Consider the following 19,384-nt stretch of genomic DNA (forward strand, 5'->3'; position numbering starts at 1 on the left):
CCTTTTGTCCTCGAGTTCCTTCAGCCTTGCGTCTCAGTGTCCCCACTACGGGCCTGAGCCCTGTTTCCCCACAAGGGCCGAGGGGTGTTCCTTCAGGACCAGCTCTTGCGGCTTCACCTCAGGCTTCGCCCTTCTGAGGTACCTCTCCCTCAGGACACACCTGAGTTCCTAGGTGGCGCAGATACGAAGAAAAGTCCGAGCGGTGGCGCCTCGCCAGCCAACAACACGTCGCTCAGATACTCATCTCAGCTTTATTAGTATTTAAATCTCGTCACTTTGCGGGAGGGACCGCCGCCACGCGCCTTCTGTCACCCACCTCCCCCCCGCTCCCAACGGCCGCCAGCAGGTGGCGCTGCCCAACCGTCCCGCCAGGCGCCGCGTGGCGCGGCGCCCCGCCCCGCCCCTCGCTCCCCTCCCTCGCCCTCCCTTCCACCAAGGTGAGGCGTTAAAGGGCGGGGCCCCGCAGCTGCGCCCCGCCCCTCCCTCCTCTCGGCTGGGGCGCGTGCTGCCCACCGCCCTCCTCGAGCAGCCGCAGCGGCGGGCAGCTCACCCCGGAGCCTGAGGGGAGCCCAGCCCGGCGGAGAGGGAGACCGAGAGGGGAAGGAGAAGGCGTCCGCCTGCTGAGGGAGAAGCCCCGCGCCATGAGCCCCGAGGAGAAGCCTCCACCCAGCCTCTCCCGCGATGACCGGCCACCGCCGACGCCACCTCAGCCCGCTCCCGGCCGCGGCCGGCGGCGAGGCGGCTTCCTGACGGAGATCCGCACGCCCATCCGCACCGAGCCCTTCCAGGAGCGGTACAGCCTCAGCCCCGGCAGGGAGCTGGGCAGGTGAGCGCGCTGCGGGAGGCGCAAGGGCGGGGGGCGGCTGGTGCTGCCGCTCCGTCCCCGGGGTGCGAGTGCTCCCGCGGAGGTGGCAGGAAGGAGGAGGTGCCCCGTGTCACCCCCAGCCACCCCGCCGGCTCGACTCGCCCTAAGCGCCCAGAGGAAGGCATGTGCCCGCGGCGGAGCCTGCCGCTCGGCTGCCGGGCGGGGGCTGGGGGCGAAGCCGGTGCCTTCCCCTCTGCTCTGCGACTTCTCTCTCGCTGCCCGCCGCAGGGAGTTGCCGGCAGGCAGTCACCAGGCGTTTTCACCTGCTGCCCCTTTCTCTGCCGCCCCGCTTGAGCAGAACTAGATGACAGCGGGAGGGGGGAGCGAGGAGGATCGCTGCCCTGTCAGTGCTAGAGCCGCCTTTAGTGGCATCCTTTGCCGGCCTCGCCCTGCTGTGGGTCAGCTCTGAGGACGTGCCCATCGCACTGGCCGGGCAGTGTTTGGCTTGGCTGGAAGGGGTGCTGGGAGGCAGCTGTCAGCGCAGCTGTACCCCAGCTGCTGGCCGCGGCTGGTTGTCCCTCCTTCTAGCAAACAAGTCATCCTCAGCCTTGCAAAGCTGGCTGGGAAGATACTGCGCTCTTCCCTGGGAGCCGGTGTGGAGTAGAGAGTATTGCTCTAGATTTCCATTGGAGATGGAAACCTGCCCGTTGTTTTTTTTCTTGAGCTTTGTAATCTATGACACAGAGAAAAACAAGTATAGAGGAGACTAATTTGTGCTTGAGAATAATCTAATGGTGGAACTTTTCAAGGAATTAAACTGGTTAAGAAACTTGGTTTTGAAAGTGACTCCACATGTAAGGTTTAATCAATGTATAATTTCAGCACCTGACTGATAGCAAGCAAGGTTTGAGGTAGAAAGTCTTATTAAAAGGTTTTTGCATCTCAGGAACTATATATATATGGAATTTCAGCACCACTAAACTAACATTTTTGTCTGAAATTGTCACTTATGAAAAGAATGATAGAATTCTTACAATCACATGTGCTTTATCTAAAGAGTACTCAGATAAAAAGGATTAGATGAAATACCACAGGATGTATGGCAAGATACACTCCTTAATATATGTTCTTTTGCAAGTTATGCTAGCCGTGTAGCTCAGTTTATACAGCAGAAGAAACAACCCCTTTGGAGCTAGAGGGAAGAGGAGTTTCAAAGCAAATGTAGCTGCTGTAAGTACCTCTAACAAATTTTTAGGTTGCCTAGGTGTCAGCTTAATGCTCGGTTAGTAACTCTGATGTACTAATAGAATAATACCTGTTTAAACATAGTGGCCTAAAGCATTCACGTGGGAAGCAGGTGGGAGAAACATCCCATAAAGTGAGAAAGCTTTTTTTTTAGCATGGTGTGACCACAATGTCCAGGGCCTGGAAACTCAAGCTAAGTAAATGCAGGCTACAAAACAGCCCAAATTCTAAGCAACAGTCAAGAAGGTGCAGGAGCAATGTAGCACAGGATGTCCTGGTATTGCTGCTGCTTGGGGTTTTTTATTTGAAGATCAGATGGCTTTTCAGAAAGTATTTTGCAGTTCTGCTGTGGAGTGAGAGCTTCTCTTAGAGCTGTGGAGTGAGAGCTTCTCTTAGAGCTGTGGAGTGAGAGCTTCTCTTAGAGCTGTGGAGTGAGAGCTTCTCTTAGAGCTGTGGAGTGAGAGCTTCTCTTAGAGCTGTGGAGTGAGAGCTTCTCTTAGAGCTGTGGAGTGAGAGCTTCTCTTAGAGCTGTGGAGTGAGAGCTTCTCTTAGAGCTGTGGAGTGAGAGCTTCTCTTAGAGCTGGGTGATATTCATTGGCCTAATCAGAAAATAGACTAGATGAAGCTTCCTTCTGGCATGCAAAAGTACACCTGAAATGATTAGTTTTACACTATGAGCAAGAATTAAGTACTGCAGCAAATCTTAGTCTGCAGTTTAAACAAGTAAATCTCAGCATGGCTTTTTGTGTGGAGTCATTTTTGATTAGAACTACGTTTAAAGATGACCTTTCTCATGAAGGTTGTGATTTTGTACCTGTAGTTACGTTCAAATGAGTTAAGTGACTGTTCTAAGTGTTTGTCAAATTATGTGCAACAGTTGCACATAATTTGGTTGAAACTACCTTTTTCTGTCCTCAACTTCACAAATGTTTTCACTACCTTCTCTCTTAGAAATGTATACATTTGAATGTATGTGCTTGGGTTTTTATTCAGCAATTTTGAATGCTTACTTTTTTACTACATTTTGATTTTAAAAAAAAGTACTCCCATTAAAAACAATTTTTTTGGTAACTCATTGTGACAAAGCATAGGTGGTAAATGGAGAGTGTCTCTGCCACTTGTAACTGTCTCTGTCATTTTATTGACAATGTATGCTTAGCAGAAATTGTTTCACTTTTACCTGTTCATAAAGTATGTAAGTCTCTACTTATGGGTAGAGTTTATCTTTACAATGGACTTGGGCAAATTAGCACCCCAGGTGTGACAGGTTTTTGTCTCAGATGAAAAGCAGTCCTTGTGCATGCAACAGTCTATTTTAATTCTAATTTGGTAGCTGAATTTGCTAACAAAAAATACTTATACACTCTGTATTCATCCATCCCGCTTCCCAGAATTAGGGAAACAATTTAAAAGTTGAACTTTAGATAGAGGTTTTGAGAGTAACAACACTTGTGTAAATTGAGTTTAAAACTGACAGCAGGGATTACAATTTAGCACTGTTGCTGAGACTAAGGCTGCTGCATTAACTCAGCAGGTTTGTGTGCTCTTTGGCCTCTGATCCAGCCAGTCAACACATGTATGTTTAACTCACCATGGCACCTGGGGCCTCTGTCCTCTGTTTCCTTGTCACCTATATGTGGAGGAGATGGAAAGGCGGGGGGGGGGGGGGGGGGGGGGACGGGACGGGACGTGGGAAAACGTTGAGGTGGTGTAGTTCTAGCAGTGCAGGGAAGGGAGGTACTGGGGCTGCTGGCCACTGGTGGCATGTTAGAGGTGAAAGTCCTGGGGAAGTATTGCTAAAGTTGTAGATGAGCCTGGGAGGAACCTGGTCACAATGTCACCAGAGGGACTTGGGTGCAAAGCCCTAGGAAATCAGGCTTCATTAGTTCTGCTCACTGGGGAAAAAACTGCTTTGAGAATGCAAAGCTTATGTGCTTCAAAAGGCTGCTGCCTCATTCAGTAGCTGAACAGGCATTTGCAAGTCTATCAAAATACAGCTGCTAGGAAAATGAGGTTAATTTAGGAAAAATACTAAAAACTTGGTTATAATGGCTACTCTGGAAAGGAAATTATTTTAAGTTGCTTAAGATGAGATGGAAATGGCAGGGTTTTTCTAATGAAATGTTTTAATAAATGAAATTTTGGGCTAGTCTTCACAGCCTTATTAATTTTACTGTCCCCAAATCAGAATGTGCTCACACAAATCTTCATCTGCCTGATGTTTAAAATCAAACTTACCTCTGATGGATGTTTTAAGGGTGCCACCTCTCATCAACTCACTCAGACTTCAGTGTTTTCAGGCGGTGCTAGCTTGAGTTAGGTTAGTTTGAAGTAGTGTAACTCTTGCAGAGGACAAGATGCCAATTGCTTAACTCTTCTTCCCCTTACCATCTGTGCTTAAGCTGTAATTATACTGTAAAATGGGGAACAATATATTTTGTATTACCTAGAGATTCTTTAAAGAGTCTAGTATAATTGTATGTAGTTGCTTTGCTTTTTCTTCAATAAAAAGCTCCTAACTAATTGCACACAAAATATTACTGGACTATTAGTTAATTCTTCAGCTCATTGATGGAGTATTGCACTCTTTTCTTTTTTTAATGTAAAACAAGCTGTGCACATATTGGAAATCATCGTTTGTGTACAGAAGATAATACTCCTGATGCTAGAGCTGGGTTGTAGGAAGGCATAAATGACTGGCCTTGCTTTCTTCTCACTGGAAGGTAACAGTCACCTTAAATGATTGCTCTAAAATAAGCAATCTTCTGCTAGCAAAATGTATGTCAAGTGCAATTCAGTTGATTCTCCTCATTGCCAGTTTTTTGTTAAAGCAGACAAGCTCATTCTCTACCCAGACCTAAGAATAACAAGTATTTTAATCATCTGAGGAAACTGAACAGAACAAGGACATATTCTTTGTTTCTAACTAGTGACCTGGCTGTAGTTTCATGTGGTGCAGATAATGCACGTCTTTAATTCCTCCGCGCCTCCTCCCCCGCCCCCCAAACTCTGGCATGAACTTGCTTATTTCTCAGGTAGCTTTTGGTAACGTGCATCTTAATGGTACATGACACTTGTACAATTTTGTGCACCAGTAAGAACGTATATGCTATCACGCTTCTGTCCTCAGCTCCCCTCTGCAGTAACACAGCTAGGGTGAAACAGTTGTGGAACTAAGTGAAAGTGGAAAAGAGGTGAAAATGAAGAGTTGCAAGTAGTTGGTTCCGCCATTTGAGAATAAATTTAATGTGAGTAAATTATTCATGAACATCAGAAATGGAATCCCCACACCTCGCTGTTTGGAAATCAAAACTTGTAGGTAAAAAAACCCCCAAACTTTACATAACTTATATCAAGCATTTTTTTTTATAAATTGCATATAGTTTTGTGGATCTCAGAAAAGTTTTCTGAACTTTATAAAAAGCAAATATTTTCACAGGAATTGCTGTTGTTCCTGTGTTTGTTATAGTGACAGGGTTTTATAGGTCAGTTTAAAAATAATTATTAAAGTAAGGTTAGTTCTCTGTTCTTCTGAGCCTGTGACAACCAAAATTAACTGGTGTGACATAAATGTTCCTGCTTATCTGATTTGACATTTGCTTTGTCGCTTTTGCTTTAAGCCATAATGTATGCCAGATGAAACAATGGTAATTCTGTTGGCAATCTGAAAAGATGACATTGAGCTTCTTTGTAATCAGATATGATTTATCTTAAATCATAATTCTTGAATGAGACTCTTGTGAGGACTGAGAACTGCTTCCAGTTTGCTTATTCATGTCTCCCTTCAAAGCATTTTTGTTTGTGTTTGGGTGGCTTGTGCATTTCCAAAGTTAAAAACTGACTACATTAAGTATTTCCTCTCAAAATTGTTCTTCCTTCAATGCAGTGTTCTCACTGCTACCTCTTCTCAATACAGCTAAACTAGCAATGCTCTCATCTAATACTATTTTCACTATTTAATAGATTTTTTTTTTAATAAGGAGTTCTGAAAAGCAGGCTTTTAAGTAAAGCAAAGATGAAGCATATGCAATGTGTACTTTATGAGAAAGCTTGTTTATATCTGTCTTATCTACTAGTCTGTCTCTATCAAAAAGAAATTCTTTACTAATTATCTTTTGGCTTAACCATACAGTGTATGGTACCTTTGGATCTTAGCTCTGAAATTGTCTCAGGCATGAATCTAGATTGCTGTACAGTAATTAAATTAGTTCTATTAGCTATAAACACCGGGTTTGTCAAGTTTGATCTTTTTTGGGATTGTATTCAGAAAAGATGAGTTCTACAGACTGTAGTTACAATAGCTCTAATTATAGGTATAACGACAAAGAATCCGGGCAGGACTCTTGGTCTTAAACAACTAAGAACTAGTATTTGTCAGCTGGGTGAACTCCCATGTAACCTGTCCTTTTAATTACGTCACCTATCAGGCTTCTGGCCAGCTCAGCTAAACAGGACATGCGTGGCCACACACAGCGGTGGCTCTTGCTGTTTCTTGCTGCCCTGTGAATGCTGTTTTATTTCCACAGTGACTAATGTGCAATGGATCGGCACCATTGGTACTCATTAGGCTAATTAACTTGCTTCCAGATAGATTTTGTATGTAATGCGAAACACCACTGTGCTTCTTGAAAGCTGTATTATAGATTTCAAACTCTTCTAAACTACTTTCTCTAAGCCCTTCACTGGTGCTAGAATTAAAAGCTTTTGACTCTGCGCCAAGGCAACATTCAACCGGAAGGAAACTGTACATTCAGAGACTATGTAAGAAAAATAGAGAAAGCTGAACCCAGGGGTCTAGGTTTTTTGTATAAAGGCTTAGTATCTACCAGGTATTAAAATAACTTGCTGTTAAAGGCCTTATGTGTTAGTCTCTCAATTTATTTTTATCTGTTGTTTTTTTCTTATCAGCATAATTGCTAGGGGTTTTTTTTTTTCTGTGCTGTTTTTGGTGCTAAAAACTTCAGGAAGGATTTTAACACTTTCAATAAATGCATAGCTTTATATTGTACACGAATCATACAGGTGCATGTCTTCATCTGGAATAACTTAAAATCCTTTTCACTGACTACATAAGGAAGGTTGCTCTCAGTTGTGGTTAGGATTGCAATACTGGAGGGATGTTTATACTTGTAGCTGTAACACTAATGTCACAAACATCCTAGAAATCTACCTAAAAGAAACCCTGTCCTTGAAATATTTTGGAATCAGGAGCATCATTAGCGCATTCCTATGTTTCCTGATGAGCTGTCTCTTCTATACACATTTGTTATTTATTCCAACATGATTTTTGATAGATGTGTACCAGGCAGCTAGCAGGTTGTTAGGCTTTATTTGAGGCTTTAGGTGTCTGTTCCTCCTGTGGTGTTCTGTGGTAACTCTATAGTGATTAATGCATTTTATAGTGGTCTTTTGACCACACCTTCCTTGTGCTACAAAATCCTGTAATGTTATTTTCATGCATTTGCAAAGCAAAATTTGTCTTAACACATATATTGGTAATTAAGAACTTCCTCCCCAAAAAAATGGATTTGAGACATTGAAAGCATATTCTTACTGTCTACCTTCACAGCCATCTGGGCTGTGCTCTGATCTAGTCTTAATACCTATTGTGCTGTAGATAATGTGTGCTTATGCAAAATATTATTCCTAGAGGAATAACTGTGGCTGTATCAGTGGTTAGAAGTGAGATTGCCTAGCAAATACCCACTTTGTGGGTGCTTATTTGACCCAATTCATTTAGACTGGGTAGTTTTGAAACAAATGCCTGTTAAAAGCAAGCTGACCACAACTTCTTTTAGCAGTTACATTTCATGGAAATGTAAGTCTGCCAATATGTTAGGAGCTGTGAGAGTGAAAACTTTGACATGACTTAATTCTGTGAACTTCAGCTAGGAGGTAGGAGAGGCAAAACCAATGTAATTGTAGTCCAAACCAGATGAGGACTCTCATTTTGGTTTCAGCAACCATACAATAAGTTAAGTAATCTTTATTTACAAAATAAAGATCTCCAAGCTATTCCTGCAGCTTTATAAGAAAATTTTTACATATAAATAAAGGTAGTTTTGATGAATATTATACCTGTATGGTAACAACTAAAAAAAGATTGCTATACTTCAAAGTATGAGAATTCTTCATTGCATTAGATGACAGATATTAACTAATAGACCTTTTCAGTCTGAAAATCCTGAAAATCTGTACTGTATGAATGGAACTGAGTGGAGCAGGTGGTGTGGGACTCTATTGCAAGGAAGCTTAGAGCAGACACTTCAGTCCAAAATGCTGTGGGGGAAGTCCTCTGACGTAAGTGCTGCAGTGTGGTTTTAGCTGGCCTGCTGGCTTGGTGTAACTCATCGGTTATGTGTTTTGTCAGAAATGACGCTCGTTAATGTGGGTTAAGTGCTATGCTCAGTTCTGCTCAGTGTGTTTGTATTTACATTATCATTGTTGCAAAAATTTTGTTAGCTTTATGTTGGCCAAGCCGCTTAATTTTTTTTTTTTAAATGATCCACGTTCCTTACTTATACAGTGAGACTAAGAATAAGGGATTTTGAGAACTGTTAAACAATCAAAAAACACTGGCTGTTATCATTTGAGACATATTATGGTGAAAATACAAAGTGCCATCTTTGAAAATGCAGAGCAGAGTCTGGCTATTGCATGGCAAATGAAGCAGGATTTTGAGCAGTTATTCAGTAAGAGTGCTGGTTGCTGCTGCCTTGAATATGGTGGGATACTTAGGAAAACAGTAGCTGGGCATTTACTTAGGTTATTGTAATGTAGTCACAGAAAGCATAAATTGCCTGTTTGTACACTTTGGTTTCTCCCAGCTTTTTTAATGAGAGGTTTGAGGATACCTTAATCTTGCAAACTAGCACAGCTTGTTTATTCTCTTTTTTTGAAATCCATGTTCCTTGAATTGATAGATTTTTAAGTCCTTATTTTTAATGGAGGTTAAATTACATTCTGGCTTGTGATGTTCCTAACTTCAGTGTAGGGATTATCACTCAGCAAGGCATCTTTCTAAATTTAGAACATATTTTAAATGTATTCATTAATAGTGATTTAGTTCAAGTTTCCTGTAATGTTAATTTATAAGGGCGATACTAATGTTGTCACCAAGGGACTTAATTTTAACTTAAAATTGTTTTTTCATTTCAGAGGAAAATTTGCAGTGGTGAAGAAGTGTATCCAGAAAGACACTGAAAGAGAGTTTGCAGCAAAATTCATGAGAAAAAGAAGAAAGGGCCAGGACTGTCGGATGGAAATAATCCACGAAATTGCAGTCCTTGAGCTAGCACAATGCAACCTTTGGGTCATTAACTTGCATGAAGTTTATGAAACTGCAACAGAGATGATTTTAGTCCTGGAATAGTAAGTACTAGTAATAATTCCTGAATAACCTTCTTCAGTATTTTCTTAAAACAAGTAATGTAAAAATACTGTGTGTCAATATGAATAATGTGAAAAGATTTTATTGCTTGCCTGTTACGCTTGCTTGAGTTCAAAAAGAATTGCTAAGAAAATCAGTATTACGAGGTTATGTGCAGTCATGTAACTACTGCAGATTATAATAAATTTTTCCAATTATATAGTATCATTCAAAGCTGAACTATAATTTATGTAGTTAAGAAAACTTTAGTGAAATATGAACTGTGTACACTCCCTACTTGTAAAAGAGGAAGAAGAAAGAAGCAATAAATCTGTTGAAAAACTGAAGTTTACTTCCTTGACAGTGACAAAGATGGAGTGAAATCTGTTTTGTATTTTTTTTTTACCAGTTATGAAAAAGGTATTGAAAGCAATGTAATTGTTAAAAAGAAATTATCAAAAACCCCTACGATCTACAATGCAAAGCCCTCTAAATCATTATCTTTAGGGGGAAGAAAAAGAGTAGGAGGATTCAGACCTAGAATAGTTTCTTTCAAATGACATTTAACTTGTGACTCTACATTTGTCTGTGTGGTTTTTTTCCCCCTTGAGTTTGTCCAGATGGGAGTTTCTGCAGCTGTTGTGACTGTTCATCTAATACTCCAGTGGCCTAGATATTTGATGTCTAGTTTCCAAGAGGCAGCCAAATGTTTGTTGCTACTGAACTGTGTTAAGATCCTGTTCAAGCTCTATGGATTTTAAATAAATTAGGAGAGGAACAGCAAGGCTCGATAGTTCAGAAGTGACTTAACCTGTCTGCTAAGATAAATCTAGTTTGTACAGTTCTTTTCTTCCTTGATAACAAAAATGAATGGTGAGAAATCTTGGGTCCCAATCTGATCTTGTTTAGAAGTCAAAAGAAACTGTATCTTTAAAGTTCAGTGAAATGGAATGAGACTGTGTCTGCTAAGGTAAACTTCCTTCTAGAATACATTTTTTTTCAACTTCATTGTGCCCTTATGGAATTCATGATTTATGAAATATTCAAGTATCTGTTATAATGCAAAGGTGTGACAGAGCTTCTAGAGTCTTAACTGTTGTTGTTGAAAACTCATAAATACATGCTTTAAACACTAGCAGCACAGATCTAACTAGAATACAGTTTAAATTTCTGGATCCCATAGGGATATAACATGAGCGATAGAATCTAAAGCTTGATATGAGCAATGGGGTTTGTGATAATTTTAATACAAAATTGCTAGTTTTCTTTTAGAACTCAATTCTCTTAATTGCAAAACATTTTTAATCCAAAGTATTAACTAGGTTGTTCAGTAGTCACCAGGTTGTTCAGTAATTAGCAACATTATTGTTTTTATATGCATCAGTCATACCTTGTTTCAGATAAATAGCTGTGTGTTAGAGTTGTAAATTACAAAAACAGTCTTTCCCTGACTTCAGCAAATATGTCTAGATGCTTCTTTAATGTCAGCATGTTCTAGAGACGTGTTGCAACAAAACAGGTATGAATGTTAGTAGATTTCTGACATTCTGTATGCAGAGGATTAAAGAACATATCTAGACTGCAAGCTTCTCTAGGGCATTTCAGTTTCTATTAAGCTTGACGGTCTGTGTGGCAGATCTTTATCTTGGGAAGAAGAAAAACAAATACTTAATTGTTGGCCGCTAACTTTATCTGCTAAGGTTTTAAAGTTTCTTGTCTTGATGTTGAATCTGTCGTAAGGAGGGGGGACAACTAGTGCTTTGCCTTCATGAAGAGAAATACTAATGTTACATGGAGGGTTGTCTTTCAAGCAGTATCAATTTTTGACTGAAAACAAACTTAAACTTGGCCACTAACTGTTAATGTTAAGTTCTGAGTAATGGGAAGCAATGAGGCATTACAGTGTTGGCTTCACCTGTAGGATAGCAAATTGGTGGCTGTCTGCATCCACCCTGACAAGTCTCTGACTTCTGTTTGTTGGCACAAGACTTCAAACAGAGGATTTAAGTAGGAGTTGAAGGGGTAAGTAAGTCTGAAGGGGCAGTATGTAAAGCCTGGAATTAATCTGTGGGTCAGTCCTGTTTCTATATATCAGTGAAAATAGAATGAATGAAAAAGAAAACTGGACTTCTACTGAAAAAGGTAGAGATATAGTGTGGAAAACCTGACACATCAGATATCAAATTTGCTTTTTTCCTTTTATAATTTTTGGGCTCAATATTTGTATGCAACCTACCTGGCTTTTTCCAATTTCTTTTGAAAGAGTGAGCAACAGAGCATCTGATGCTTAAGAACTGGTGTTTTTATAAGTGTTCATCACCATATGTTTACACATCTATGGAAGGGATAGCTTATATTAGTGGGTCATTAGTGGGTCAGATATTAAAGAAACCTGTATGTGTAACTTCAAAATCTAAGCCATTAAGTATTTTTCTGTGAAGAGCTTCTGAACTGAGTAATTACCTGCCAGGGTCTTGTGTAGATACAGTAGACTTCTGTTATGCTTACTTTAAAAAGGCAAAAAGTTGTCTCTATCACCTTGAAGACATGGTCAGGGTTTATTTGGTATGTTGGATGAAGTGTTTTTTTCACCTATAGTTATTTGGACCTGGATAATGTTACTACTTGTATTGTCTTGGACATTACTTACTGTCCTACTTACTGGAGGTGTGACTGGTTAAAGTAGGAGTCTGCTGGCAGGAAATGATTCATTTGGCATGGGATTCAACACATAGAACTTGAAGCAAAACCACTAATCGGAAATAACTGTGCTGCTCCAATGTTCGCTTCTTGTCTATTAAATCAATTGACAAAGTTGTTGTAGATGGCAGTCTTGATTTGAGACTGGAGCTCTTCAGAAAGTTTTAGGGGAAAACTTCTCAAATGGTGTTAGTTACCTTTTGTTTGCATTTCATTCAGTTCTTGGGCTGCCTGATGGGAAAGGTTAAGGAAAAAAAAAAAAAAGATGCATTTGTCTGAGAACCAAGAATTTAACAGGATCTACAACTTAATGCATTTGGATGCTTCTCTTCCCATATGTCCACCCATCAGATACAGATTTACAGTTTTCTCAGTCTTTGGGGACATTGGTATGTTATGGTAGCCTTACACTGGAAAAATTCTCAGTAAATTCACTTGCTTGCTTACTATCTAATGGTATGTCTAGCCAAGGAAACGAGCATATGATTGTCAGCAATATTGAACGTGAAGCTTTGCCGATAGTGTTAACAACCACCTTGGTGTGATCTTCTTGTAATATAAGCTCTGTGTACAGAAAGCAGATGAGTTTCCATTTATCTTCCAAAGATAACCCTTTCAAGAAAGGCTTTTGACAGAGCATAAGGTTCAGGAAGTGAATTTTTGGCCCTTGCAGACTGTATATAGTCTCACTCAGCATTTGAAATTGTGTTCTAGGAACCTGTTTTCTACCTATCTGTACTCTGAGGATTTGTACTTCTGAGTCTTTTGTAAGACTATCTTAATGTCTGATCCATTAAAGCTGGGAAAATGTTTAATTTTTTCAGATGCACTGAAATAGATTTGTTCCATCTTTTTCTAATGATATGCTAAATGACTGTGGTAGTGTATTGTAAGTGCACTTGAAAGAAGTAGGATGCTGAATTCTGTACAGTGCATTGTTAAGATAAGTTTGAAGGAAGATAAGCAGTCTCCATTGGATTTAAAGTCAACATCATTGTAACTAAGATTAATGCTCCAGACTTCCAACTGACTTAGGTCATTTATGCTGATAAGCAGTAATAAAATGTTAGCATGCTGTTTATTGGTGAGGAGCAGTTGGATTTCACTTGAAACTTATATGGAAGTTAACAGCACAACAGTACTTTCATAAACAAGTTAAAATAGCTAAAGAATTCTGGTTGCCTTAGCTTTTAAGTTTGGAAAGAATTAATGTGTCTTGCATTTTTTCATACACCTAGCTAAGGGAGTGTATATATATATAATAAAAATATATATTTCTTTATAGAGAAATAATGCATTCTAAGTAACTCTGAATTTCAAAATGCTGTGCTCTTAAGTATTTCCTTATACATTTTTTTCAGATTAGGATGGCTTGTTTTCCTAAAGATTTTCTTCTCCTAAGGACAATTCCTTGCTTTTATCCCCTAGGAACATTTTCTGTGGAGGTGGGTGGGGGTGCCTAGTGGTTTGCAAAGTTATTTCATAATGACCATTAGAAAAGCTACAGCTTAATGGAAGATGTGTTCTTAGAGGAAAAATAGGTAAATGTTATAAACACAAGAGAGCTCCTGGTCTGCGTGTATACAGAAATCATAGCAATGACATGCCCATAATACTTTCCTAGCAGGTATTTTAATCCCTTCTGTGTTTTGATTAATATTTTTTTCCCTGAACTGTAGCTAGGGAATACAAAATAACTGAGTTGAAAGTATTGTTAAGGAGCTTGGCAAAATTTGGCGTAGATGTACGGGAGAATCGTTTTGGAGTTCATTTTGACATTGTACTTCCAACCACTTGTGACTGGGTTGGCTCACAGCTAGCTGACTGTTTTGCTTAAGGGAATCAATTAAGCTCACTCCCTAGCAACAATACATGAAACAGTCTTGCAGTAATGAATTTCCCCATGTTCTTGTAAAGGGTCACTAGTTACTTGTTTGAATGTGGTAATTTTTGGATAGAAAGAATTGTCTGGACAAAGTTGTTCTATCTGCATCCTAAATAGCAAAGTTGATTGCAAAATTAAATGTTGCATGTGAAACCACCTTTCCATGTGAAACTTTTTTGTAAAGCTAAGTGTATTTGTCTATGGTAGCTGAGAATGGCTATATTTCATAAGTCACGAAGTGGGTGTGTATGTGTAAGGGCTGCATTTGCTTGCCTCACTCTTAAAAATGCTGATGAACCTAGGCATCTTCAGAAGTAATGGGAGGTACTTAAATACCTTTTTTTAAGAAAGTTTTCTGGATTGAGGGTTTTCTACTCTCTTATGGTAGTGCTGTCTCTTGATTTCAGTGATGGGACATTGTGTGCGTCAACTTTTATTGCCTTGACTTTTAACATGTTTAATTCGAAGTTCTGTAAGTGTAGTATTAAAATTCTAGGTAGCTTACATTTTAGCTTGGTGCCTATTTCAATGCTAATTTATTAGTGTGACTTAATTGTAAAAGATGTCTACCAAATAGACGTATAGCAAACAGGGTTTTATAAGGTCCCACCTTGCTGATTTTTCAGCTGGGTCTATTAAAAATGAAGTGTGATCCCTGGTTGACAACAGCACTTTTAGAGTATAAATCCTATTTCACACAGAATTAAATAGCAGAAGTACTGTTTTGCTTATTTTAAGTGGCAGAGCTATACCAGCAAAATCCCAGGGTTGTTGCTGTAAAACACATCATGTTAGTAATTTGGGTAGTAGCTCTTACCACTTGTATGTGCATTATAATTTACTGCTACAAGGAATTAAATCATTCTTCCAAGTAACACATTATGGCATTCTTAAAGTAGAAAGTTTAATTTATTGATTACAGTAGATGTTTTTCTATCCCTATCTTGAAGATCCAATTGATGTTGCTTTTTAAAATAATCTGTTTTAGAATATTAGAATACACTATCTGGTGTCAATTTTAAAAATGTCATTAATACTTGAATCCTGTTCAAAGCTGAAATACTACTAACTTTTTCCTTGAATTTAATAAAAATATGCTGAAGAAAAATGTGATAGTGTCAGGCATATGCAATTTTTGTAGAGGAATTAAAGTATTAATACTCCTTTGACAACTCATTTTATTCTTGAGTTCTATCATCTTTGATACAGGAGGAAGAAAAATATTTAATGGACTTTTAAAAAAAGAAAATCTTAGTTTAATAAATCAAATTGTACTTCTATACCAGTATGCCAGCATATAGAACAGAAATATAAAACTCTAGAAAAAGTTAAGACATAACCCTCTTTTAAATTCTTTTTGCTTGTAAGACAATTCCTAGGGAGAATTTTAAATAACAGTAATGAGAATATCTGGGAAGGCAAAAAGTTTTTATAAACCATGAGGCATTTTAAGGTACTGGGACTGTAGCAGCAAAGGTAGTATTGACAAAATGAAAATTTGAGTATATTTGTGTTCTTTTTCTGGGGGTATATAATCCAAATGCACCATTATTTTTTTTTTTAGAACTCTCATTTGCTGTTACATCCTTGTTGAATATGTCTTTCTGTCTTCTGGATTGCCTGGTAATATAATTCATTAGGAAAGAGCAAGCGAAGGCAGAATAAATGGCTATGCATCAATAAAGATTAACACTTGTGCAAAGTCAGGTTTGGCATGTCACAGTTTAGGGTAACTGGAGAAGATGCTCTCCTTGGGGGTTCTGCCATCTTTCACTAAGGGTTGATTATATAATTTCATGCAGAACAAAGTCTGTATGTGTTGATTTCATTTATACGTTGCCAAGTAGTAATTCAACAGTCCATATACAAAATGGATGCATTCTAATGTTCTTATGCCCATTCTTGTTTTAAGATGGAGCCTCTGCTCTGCTTATTTTACTTTTGATGCTACATGGTTATGTTGTACAACAATTTTAGTTCTCTAGAGTTGCTGTTATACAGAGATGGTACTGCATGTGGCTTCAGAGTACTTTAAAAACATTCATTCATCTGTAGTTATTTTTATATTTTTCATTATTTTATTTCAACATATATAAACAGAATATAAGGAAGCAAGCAGAGAGCTAAATTTTTCAAAAGTATTTTTAGATTAAAAATATTTTTAGATGAAAGTCATTTAGAAACTTAATGCATCCCTGTATACCAGAGGCTTCACAAACAATTCTGTTATAAACTTTACATTTAGTCATTTGAGTATGTTCAAAGTGTTTAGAGGAGGATTGGGGGTGGGGCTGTTTTGCTTTGTGCTTAAAGGCTGACCTTGGCCAAACTTCCATGTAGTTTCATAGGAATGGCAAAAGGCACATCTTTTATGTAAACGCTACCCTTAAACAAATGTGGCATTCATCTTAAAGCATAGTCAGTAGTGTTTCCAAAATAGTCCCCAAAATTTCTGTAGTATTCATATTCTCTAATGTAAATGGCTACGATTTTTGCTTCTCTCCAAAGCTGCCATACTGCAGAGAAGTCTTCCTAGGTGTAAAAGCTTGCAAAATGTTTAATAACTGAAAATATCACTATTGGATGCTACCACCTGCTGATCTTGCTTATGCTAAATAAAATTGTGCGAGTAGAATAAAATGGGTGCTATAACTTTGAAATAATAAAATTCATATTGTTCCATAGTGCTGCTGGAGGTGAAATCTTTGACCAGTGTGTGGCTGAAAGAGAGGAAGCCTTCAAAGAAAAAGATGTTAAACGTCTTATGAAGCAGATCTTAGAAGGAGTTTCATTCTTGCACAGAAACAATGTGGTTCATCTTGACTTAAAGGTAAGATTGTTGCTGTATTTTTCTCATTAATTTCTTACCTGCTGACTTCCTTACTGGTCATACGTCATACTAATGTTAATTTATAATTAACACAATTTTTATCTAGTTATTCCTCGAATGATAAAATTCAACCTTTGGGATGCAGTAGGCACCAGGGTTGCAAGCCTTTTGGGGAGTTTCTGTGATTATGTCAAATATAAACTTCATTTGATTAAGTGAAATGTAATTAATTCAAAAGTGGATTTGCATTGCGCCTTAAATTGTGAATGAATACTTTGGGTAAGACCTGACTCATTTTTTTTAAAGTGCAATAAAACTGTTTGAGTATTATATGGCCATTGAAAAATAGGTTTGTTTTGTATTGACTCGAGGTTTAATAAAGCAGAAGGATGGCAGAGACACTGGTAGTATAAAGTGTAATGTTTCAGATGAAGTGTTCATAAGGGACTGGTAAACAGTATATTAATGTGTTAAAGATATTTATAACACTTCAGTGTTTTTTAAATCACCGTAAAACCTAATTTAAATGTTTGTCATTTATTGCCAAACAGTTGGCCAACACCCTATTGGTATTTCAATTGTCATGATTTACTGGAGTAAATATTTTTTCTTACTGAAAGATAGTTTTCACCCAAATCGAGAGAAAAGTACAGTTGCCATCATACAAGATCCAGAGTATTGCTTACGGTTAAGGGAGTTCTAACAGGGATCCAGAAAACTATAATCTCCCATTGGCAGCAAGCTGCAATTAATTTTCTTTAGCTTCCCTCCATACGCTCATATAGAAGATGCAATTTTATCTCATTTTGAGGTTGAACTACTTTATTACTAAGCAAGGCAGTATAAAAAATCTTGCATTAAAATTTTCAAATTTTTTTACACGTCCAATTCCCATATTTACTAAGTATGTAGTAAGCTGCTACATGCTTTTCTGTTGTGTTGCTGAGATCCTTACTTATACTTAATTGTATTTTGGCAGTAGTACAAAGCTACCAGTAGATTCCAGTATCAAGGTGTACATGCTTAATACATAACCTAGCACATCATGCACCATTCATCAGCTAAAGCAGATGATGAGTAATGTTTGCACACAAATATCTCACCTGCCTGGTTTTCCAACCATTTATTCAAATTAGCTCTGGAACCCTTTAAAACTTTCTGTAGCCCATTGATGTAGTCATACACATAGAATATGAATAATTGTACTAAAATAATTAATGAAAAATTTTTAGCAAATGATGTGAGAATAAGTGAAGCAGTTAGAGCTTGTTTTGGCACTAAAAATGAGCAGTTAGAATTCCTTGAAGTTCCGGTACGCTTATACAAGATACTCAGTGTCTCTACTACGGTTGGCCATTGAATTTCCTTGAAGCAAAGTGTGTAAAATTAAAACATGTCTTTTGTGGACAGTATACATTCATATATGTTTGTAGTTAAAGCTGTGGTGTTCCTTAGCTATCAGCTGGGTATATGTAATCAGAAAGGCGTTGTGCTTTATTTGACTACAGTACTTAATAGCAAAATAGATCAGAGGTGTTGATTACAGTTTGCAGACAGGTAGCTTTTTCAAAGTTCAGAAAAAGCTTACTTAAAAACTTTCCAACTGATCAGAAAACTTTTGTTATAAAATTGAGCATATCCAGTTCTCATTGAAAGATCCAGCATTGCTTTGCTGGCTTATAAAAGTTAATTAACAGAGCAAATTGTCTAATGTTTGAGTTTAATATGTTTATATGTTACTGCAGTGTACAATGTGTTTTTTGAAAAGTGGGTCTTAATAGGAGTCCTAATTGTGGTGTGATTACTTTCATGATATACAAGACTATTGACCTTTTGCAAAATAAGGTTTAGGGAAGTCTTCAGAATATTGGCAAATAAAGATGATGGAAACTGTAGGATTAAAAACCATGACTTGCGAAGATTGATTGACCCACATGCCTTGCAAGACTTAAAAAAAAAAAAAAAAAAAGGCCCATTTTTCAAGGAACTCAAAAATTGAGGTTGGGTGCTGAATTTGATTGCACGTTTATTAACCGACTGGCCTCAAACCATTGTTTGTTGTATAGTATGGCTGATGCTGCTTTACCTAGTGGCTTACAGCACCACGGAATTTACTAAATACTTGGTTTTGTGGGGTGACATTTGGAAGACTTGTGCAAAGTATACTGCTGTTAAGCAAGGTGTTTGCCAGTATCAAAAGTTGACAAATTCTTGCTGAAATGTTTTCCTTGTGCTATTAGTTTCACCTTTGGGTCTCTAAAGCTTTCCCTTTAATTTGTCTGGTACAAATACCTTTGAAAAGGTCCATCTAATTTTCCATATGTTGCACCTTCAAAAAGAAGTCAGGCTCTATGCCCAGAAGAATTTAAATCAAAATGGTTGTCAGTATGTGACTGTCAGCTTGTTGTTGTAGTTTTATAGTATAAATCTAATCAACCAGATCTATGGCACTGACAGCTAGCTTGCTTTAGCTTCTGTCTGCCTCCTTAATAGATGCAAGATTTTTCCTATGAGACTAAACACTGCAGAAAAAAATGGGGTATTTTGATG

The 19,384-nt window shown here is 38.4% G+C and overlaps 1 protein-coding gene across 1 annotated transcript in view; it reads left to right on the forward strand.

Moving 5' to 3' along the window:
• Positions 1-480: 480 nt before the first annotated feature.
• The window catches only part of STK17A (serine/threonine kinase 17a), a 28,846-nt gene continuing 9,942 nt past the window's right edge, over positions 481-19,384 (forward strand). Inside the window, exons 1-3 of the mRNA XM_075493704.1 lie at positions 481-826; positions 9,209-9,421; positions 16,690-16,834. Coding sequence (XP_075349819.1) covers positions 642-826; positions 9,209-9,421; positions 16,690-16,834 — 543 coding nt within the window. The 5' untranslated portion in view covers positions 481-641. The remainder of the gene's footprint in view (positions 827-9,208; positions 9,422-16,689; positions 16,835-19,384) is intronic.

This window comes from Mycteria americana, chromosome 2, assembly GCF_035582795.1.
Source record: "Mycteria americana isolate JAX WOST 10 ecotype Jacksonville Zoo and Gardens chromosome 2, USCA_MyAme_1.0, whole genome shotgun sequence".
Classification (NCBI taxonomy): domain Eukaryota; kingdom Metazoa; phylum Chordata; class Aves; order Ciconiiformes; family Ciconiidae; genus Mycteria; species Mycteria americana.